This window comes from Coenobita brevimanus, chromosome 13 (genome assembly GCF_032717465.1).
Source record: "Coenobita brevimanus isolate Jiangsu-jjx chromosome 13, ASM3271746v2, whole genome shotgun sequence".
Taxonomy (NCBI): Eukaryota; Metazoa; Arthropoda; class Malacostraca; order Decapoda; family Coenobitidae; genus Coenobita; species Coenobita brevimanus.
In genome coordinates, this window is record NC_136966.1 from 58,117,425 (window position 1) to 58,125,629 (window position 8,205).

General features: G+C 41.2%; 1 protein-coding gene across 5 annotated transcripts in view; it reads left to right on the forward strand.

The window, feature by feature from the left end:
• The first annotated feature begins 478 nt into the window (after nucleotides 1-478).
• The window catches only part of Ncc69 (sodium chloride cotransporter 69), a 151,001-nt gene continuing 143,274 nt past the window's right edge, over nucleotides 479-8,205 (forward strand). For all 5 annotated transcript variants that reach the window (XM_080283990.1, XM_080283996.1, XM_080283993.1 and 2 more), the window contains exon 1: nucleotides 479-745. In XM_080283990.1, the coding sequence (XP_080140116.1) occupies nucleotides 479-745 (267 nt within the window). The remainder of the gene's footprint in view (nucleotides 746-8,205) is intronic.

Here is an 8,205-nt window from a genome sequence, read left to right on the forward strand (position 1 = left end):
GTGAGAGCGCGTGGGAGACTTGGGAGAGAAATTAATCTGAGACGTGACCGATGGCAACTCTCGCTCCTCACTGATGCCGGCAGTGTGTTATTAAAATATTGATGAAAGTATGATTTATTTTACCATTTTTCCCATTCCCATACTTGAAATAAAGCAAGAGTAAGCTTATTAGGATGAAGTTCATTTAGTACACCTCGCGATTATGTGTAAATATTGCTTATTCACCGGCATTTATCTTAGAACGTTGCCAGTTATGTAAATATTCGTAAATTCGAGTAATATATTTTATACAACTTAATACGACTATGTATGGATACTTTGAATGCTTATATGCGAAGGATAATTAAGGATGAAATAACAAACTGTAGAAAAACGGAAAGAATAAAGGAATAAATAATGAAAATGGGAGTAGTACACAGTAGCGGGGCGAAGGTTTTATATACGGGGGTGCAGGCGAGTCGGGCAGTCAGTCGTCAAGATGAGCGGGGACGATACGATCGAGCTGGATTCCACCTCTCGCATCCAGGTGGCCTCGGGGATGGACTCGGGGGATGAGAGCCACCTCTCCCCGACCACCCACTCCAACAGTGTGTACGAGACGAGGTATCAAAAGTCCCTGCGCCATTACCTCACGAGGGAGGCGCTGCCGAAGGAGTCACACTACAGAAATCTGGACTCTATCGTAGACGGTTCAGGCAGACCAACTTTGGATGACTTGCACAACAACACCTTCAGGGAACAGGAGGTAGGTGCGAGAGCTGGGGTATTTCCTAGCGATATTTGGTAGTGCCAGGTAGACAATCATCCACTGTGCTACCAATTCGGCTTTAACCGCCTCTCTGTCCTTATCTCCAAGTCTCAGATATAACACATTCGTCGGTTTACGGCTAAAACAGTGCCTGAATTCTTGCATCTCCGTTAAGTTACCGACTGAATGTTGCTACGTGGCTAGGTTACTGCACGGCTGGGTTACCGACCTCAGTTCAACGATGCTGTGTATACGCTTAGCTTGATCTGTAAATTTTATCGCTGTACTGTTAAGTTACGGTTCCTACGGTTAAACTGCACTGCGGTTAAGATGGTAGACTGTAATCTCGTTGCATATTCGTGCGTTTGACGTAAGATTTGCGTAAGTTAGTGTTTAGTGGAAGTTTGATCCGTCAGTACTTAGAGTTTAAATCCTGATACATCTAAAAAAAAATCATAATTCAAAAGGGAGTGTCGGTAAACTGTAAAATCAGTCAGAATTGTTCGTTAAGATTCGTTAAGTTTGCGTTAAGTTATTCGTGAAGTTAAGTGTTCGTAGTAATCTGACACTAAAAACTAATTGTAAGTAACTGGTGAGTGGTAATTTGTCGTAATTCCTGTCAACTCTATATTCGTAAGTTGTTCGTTAACTGTTATTTTAGATTTGTCAAGATTTATAAACGTAAAGATTCCACGTAACTGCCATGTAGATTTTGTAAGATTTGTATATTGCTAAGAAAATTCGTAAGTTCATTTCGTGCTTGTAGGATTCTTCGTAAGATATGTAAACTTGTAAAGCATCCTTCGTAAGCTATTTTGTTACTTTTTAAAATTTTCGTTAAGTTTTGCTGAGAAAGAGATCCACGAGTTTTTTGTAGTATATATTATTTCTTCGTTTCGCAAAGTACAGAGGTGGAATGATTGGTAGATTAATAGATAAAAATAATAGATAAAAATAAAGGTATAGTGACGAGTGCTGTTCTCATTAATAATAATAACAATTAAAATAATAATCGCCTCATTAATAATCATCATCATCATCATCATCTAAAACCTACTACTACAACTACTAATTATCATCATCATCTAACCTTCCTTTATAAATCCACTGAATCCTAAATCTGCTACAGTACGGTACAAAATCTTAGACTAAAACACCTGTGTATAAGATTCTTAAGATTACGTTCATGCCCTCATTTTATTTGTCATCCTCAGTCGCTTTCTCTCTGCCTATGACCTCTAGTCTTTTGACCCCCCAGTACAATGACCTCGGCAGATTAAAACATCATCTTCTCGTACACCTACCACCCGCATGTTCTCCTTCACTACGGCCATAAACCTTCTCTCTGGCCTTTCTTTCTCCTGCCTGGTAACTCCATTTCCAGCATCCTCCTCCCGACATACACCTCATCCCTCCTCCGTACATGTCCAGATCATCTCAGTCTCGCCTCTATAGCAGAATTAAAAACGGTATCCAGAAATGTTGAACTTTTTTGGGGGGGGAGGGGGACTGTAGACTCATTCTTTGGTTCTTTCTTTGTTCTCTTGGGCTTAGGAGGCTTCCCCCCCTTTTTTTTTTGTACCTTAATGTAACAGAGGAACTTTCCTATAAGACGATAATTTACTTGATAAATTACTCTGACCCTTAGTTATTAGTCTCTCTCTCTCTCTCTCTCTCCCACACTTCACCACCCTTCCCTCTGCCAACAAGTTTTTGCCCAGTGCTTGTGAAGTGTGCCTGGCCAGGGTGGAAGCAGGCTTGTTTGGCCTTGTGTGTGTGTGTGTGTGTGTGTGTGTGTGTGTGTGTGTGTGTGTGTGTGTGTGTGTGTGTGTGTGTGTGTGTGTGTGTTTACTTGTACCCTATACAGGATTTGAACAGCAATAAACACGTGTTCTTTGTGGGAGGGTGGGCTGGAGTGTCGTGTGTGTGTGTGTGTGTGTGTGTGTGTGTGTGTGAGAGAGAGAGAGAGAGAGAGAGAGAGAGAGAGAGAGAGAGAGAGACCCCCCGATGTATTGTATGTACAGGTAAGGAGTGAACCCAGTGAGAAAGTTGGATGGGATATAGACGAACATATAGGGGATGGGATTTAAACCTTTTATAGGGAAATTTGAAGGGATTGTGGGATTTACCTTTGGCATTTAAACCCACAGCAGGATTTAATGTTATTGTGGTCTTTAAAATCCCTGGATAAACATAGATTTGGAGGGGAATCCCGGCTGTTCTTATTCCTTTGAGTACGAGAAAGATTTTACGCCTCATAAAATCGTCTAGCAGTATCAAGAGTAGAGTCTGGGATTGTACTAGAGGTTTTAATGGAGGGTTTATTATTATTATTATTATTATTATTATTATTACCGGTATTATTATTATTTTCATCATTATTTGGTCTTGTGATGAAGGTGCAAGTCGGGGTAACTCTCTCTCTCTCTCTCTCTCTCTCTCTCTCTCTTTCCAGTAATAGTAACCAAGTATGCACACTTCATTGACTGATATATGCCCGGTAATTTCTTTGACTATTGACGTCATTGATGTTTGTTTAGTGAGGATATTTTGCTGAGTGAATATAGGAGCTTGAGTGTCAGTGAATACTTACCTGGACGTGTAATAGTAGTAGTAGTAGTGGTGGTAGTGGTGCGGTAGTAGTAGTGGTGGTGGTGGTGGTAGTAGTAATGACAGTAGCAGTGGTAGTCGTAGGAGTAATGATGATGATGGTGGGAGTAGTATAGTAGTAGTAGTAATAGTAGTGTAGTAGTAGTACCACCATTTTCCTTTCGGGTGATAGGGAGGGATCTGAGGGGCGTTTATCTCACAGCGTAGCTCCACCACCCGGTCATATCAGCGCCACCACATGAAGGCGTCTCGCTCCATCACCTCCCCCGCCTCCCCACACGCACATGTAAAAGGACTATTGACCGCGGCATCCTGTGCAACCTTGAAGATGCGGCGGGTGTCATTTGCAGGCAGTTTCCCGTGTGACTTCCTGAAAAAAAAAGAAAAAAGAAAGAAAAAACAACAAAAAATCCTTGTGTTATCTGGGGAGAAGGTATATGTGGGAGCTCTTCATGGGATTCTTCTTAACGCCTCTTCCTTAGCGATTTGTTTTTTTGACATCTTAGTACGTTATTCTTTGCTATTGATTTTCCCCATTATACCTTTATCTGCTATGCTTTGTTTTTAATGCCTTTCTGAAAATGGCGCGTTTATTATTATTATTATTATTATTATCATTATTATTATCGGACATCTTTACCTAGACTGAGAGACTTGGAGTGATAGGCTAATAAGATGGAAAAGAGGGTCCTGGAGCTGAAAGGGTTAATATCGATTTTGTGTGCACGAGTAACAAGAAGAGTATGCTGAGGTGTAATAAAATAAATCGCCGAGGAAGATGTGTAACGAGATTCCTACCAAGTCAGTTCTAGGATGTCGGTTATTTTATATTATTATTCACTGACGCCACGAAAAATTTCCAGCCGTAATATCCTCGTGGCCAGTAACACAGAAAAGATGTTCAGGTATAACAGAGTAATTCACCGAGGAAGATGCGTTACGGTACAATTCCCAACAGGACGAGAATACAGGTACACTACAGGTACGCTACAGGAGGATGTGGGTAATTTCATAAAGGTATTCGCAGAGGTAACGACTTCCCCAACATCTCCGTAACTAACAATAACTATCATCACGGGAGACTATTTCCGGTGCTGCCCTTCATGTTCGTCATCCCATTACCTGCTGTCAAGGTCACGTTCATTTCCTCCTCATTTATCCCTGAATTGGTGTGGATTTGGTCTCTTGCCCGTCCCATAACTATATTCTGTTTAATCTCCTCTGACAGTGACCCCTACCCTCCTTCTGCTAAATGGCCAGGTGTAGTCAGATTAGGAGGTATAAATTTGACTAGTAACCAAGGAGATTCATACCTACCTCATAACGAAGACTCATGCATTTATTTCATTTAGGCTATTTTTTCCATTTCATTTTTGTCCTGGGTTGGATTGGAATAGAGGTGCAGCATCCGTGTACCATCAGAGTTCTTTTTATCGTACTTTAATCGATTTGTTTTTCATTTGACGGAACTGGGACTTTCCTACAATTTGAGTAAAGCCATGGTTGTATTTAATTTCGAGGAGTCTTAATTGAGGTAAGAATAAGTCTCCTTGGTTACTAGTCAAATCCACCATCCAGCCTGGCTACACTTTGCCGTAGACTGAGCTGAAGTGGGAATAAGTCTCCTTGGTTACTAGTCAAAGCCACCGTCCAGTCTGATTACACTTGGCCGTAGACTCAACTGAAATAGGTTTGGAATAAGTCTTCTTGGTTACTATTCAAATCACCATCCAGTCTGATTACACTTGGCCGCAGACTAAACTGAAATAGGTTTGGAATAAGTCTTCTTGGTTACTAGTCAAATCACCATCCAGTCTGATTACACTTGGCCGTAGACTAAACTGAAATAGGTTTGGAATAAGTCTCCTTGGTTACTAGTCAGAGCCACTCTTCACTTGACCATGGATTGAGCTGAAATGGTTTAGGGATTATCACGTTAGAGCAAATGCACCCTAGATCTTTGAACAGTTAGATGTTTACTCACCACAAAAGGTATCGCAACTCACCTTGTTATTTACAGTTTGAAACACGAAAAGTTTTGTGACCTAAATCCTACTTTACTTATATATGCAAATTAATAACCTTACATTTTTTTTTTGACACACCTTACTGCACTTATATATAAAAAAAAAAGCTTACATTTTTTGACCTACCATAACCTTACTGTATTTATGTATCAAAATTAATAACCTTATATTTTTGACCAACCATTCCTTACTGTACTTATATATCAAAATTAATAATCTTATATTTTTCAAGTTGGTTACTCGCATAGATAACATGCTGTCGATTCAACGTATAATTTGTAACTATTAGGAATTACCAGACGCCGGTACACAAGGTGGCATTATGTTTATAGGTAAAGTGTTGTACAGGAGGGTGGAAAAGTTTGTCTATTATTACACTGCGTCTGCTGTACAATAAGGCCATTCCATTCTTCCCCCCCTCCCCTCCCAAGCATCATAAAGAGAATCAACTGTGGGCAGAGAAAAGTAAATAAGTAAATAATAAATACAGGTACCGTACACGTTCTCTCAGTTTCGTAATACCAGCAGAGGAGAAGTTGATGAGGTGAAACGTGATCCGAGTTTTTACCCTCTGCTGCGTGCTCGAAATGTGAATGACGTAGTGAGTTTCATATAGCTTCAGTCTTAGCTATGTGTTCTGAGTGGCATCGGAGCCTTCGTAGGACCAGTTTCTAATCGATTTATTCAGCATTATTATATCTTAGCTTTTGCCTTTGCATTTAATATATGACTTTGCATCGTTGACCGCAGAGGGATAGTGAGGTATAGTTTGTGGAATAAATCGATACAGGAGAAGTGTTAGGAAATCCCTGTCTGGAAATTCCCCAAGCCACTTATGACAGGAAGCGATTAAAAGATTCTCCACCGACAATAACAGCGACAGGAGGTTAAGGTGACAGGCGGTGTGAAGGAGAGATAGGGGAGTGGTTTGGTGAAGGGTTATCATTTTTAGTACAAGATGCTCCCCTGAAATGAATGAAACCCTCTGAAGGTACCTGGTAGTAGTAGTAGTAGTAGTAGTAGCAACAGAAGTAGCAGTGGTTGTAGTAGTAGTAGTAGTGGAGGTAGTGGTGGTGGTACAAACGTCCTGGTAGCTAATGCCTGGCTAACTTCTCTATCGTACTGGGATTACGTTTTTGTCACCCATCTTACTTGCCTAGTCTAGTCACGCTCGTAAAGGATCTGTCTAGCGTGAGCCAATCTCAGCTACATACTCTTTTATTTTTATTATTATTTATTTTTTACCATTGTTTTAACGATTTTATTAAGCCTGACATTTTTTTTTTCCTGCTGGAGGGGTTTATAACAGTCAGTCTATCTGTCTGTTTATCTAAGAAAATAAAGAAAATGGTGAAGGTGATCCTTGACAGGAAACACGTTGTCTTCCTGTACGCAGTGACGTGAGGTGGACTAAAAAAAATATATATATATTGTCCTGAGTCAAGACACGTAAATAAAAAGAAAAAGAAAAAAACGAACGTCACGCAACATTCATCTAGCGAAGTAATTGGACAGATCTGGGCCTCTTCACCACGAGTTTTTTTTTAAAGCTGAATGCAACCTGATCGTAAATAATACATGGATAAATAGATAGATAGACAGATAGATAGATAGATAGATAGATAGGTAAACAGGACATCCAGGTAACGGGGGATTTCTCCACCTTTCACTCACGTCATCTTTTCAGTTCATTTTTCAGTTTATTCCGTTTTTTTTTTTTTTATTTCCCCCATTTTCCGACGATTTTACTGAACTCAGGAGGCACCTCGTACTGAAGGGGTTGAGAAGCGCCACAACCCACCCCTGCAGCTCAGATAAAATCGTCTGGAGGTGGAAAGAATAAAAAAAAAAAAGGCGTCGTGGAGGTGAAGTGGTTGCGGTAATGGACGGAAAACACGTGTATTTCCTGTACGCAGTGGAGAGAGAGAGAGAGAGAGAGAGAGAGAGAGAGAGAGAGAGAGAGAGAGAGAGAGAGAGAGAGAGACTAAAAATAGCGGTGTAAGCTATATCCGTAGTCAAGGTACAATAAAAGTTAGAATGGATCGATGGAAGTACTGTAAGGAAGAAAGAAAGACAGAATGGATAGATGGTTGGAGGAAGGGTGGAGGGCATGGAAGAATGAATGGATGGAGGAAAGGAGGGAGGGATGGAAGAATGAATGGATGGAGGAAAGGAGGGAGGGAAGGAAGAATGGATGGAGGAAAGGAGGGAGGGAGGGAAGGAAGAATGAATGGATGGATGGAGGGAGGGAGGTAAGAATGAATGAATGAGTGGATGGATGGAAGGAAAGAAGGAAAAAATCTTAGGGTTCTGAACGCAACATCCAGGTAACACAATACAGGTGATTTTGTGTGTGTGTGTGTGTGTGTGTGTGTGTGTGTGTGTAAGGAAGTTTTGGGACATACACACTCAGGAGGTCACACAGTTGGTCTCACGCAGATACATATACGCACACACCTTTACACACACACACACACACACACACACACACACACACACACACACACACACACACACACACACACACACACACACACTCAGTATTACCAACCAGCATCAATAGCAACACCTGCACTGTCACTCATTTGCCTGAACACCTGCGTACACACAGGTAACACGCACACCTGCCCCCACCACACACACACACACACACACACACACACACACACACACACAAAACGCTTCTATACCGGTACGCACCAGTTTACGTTCCTTAGAAAACGGATTTGTACACTCCCAGGGGTGACTCAGATCGTCCACACACACGCGCACTCAACGCACGCAAACACGGCCAAAGTACACCTACACAAAAACTCTCAG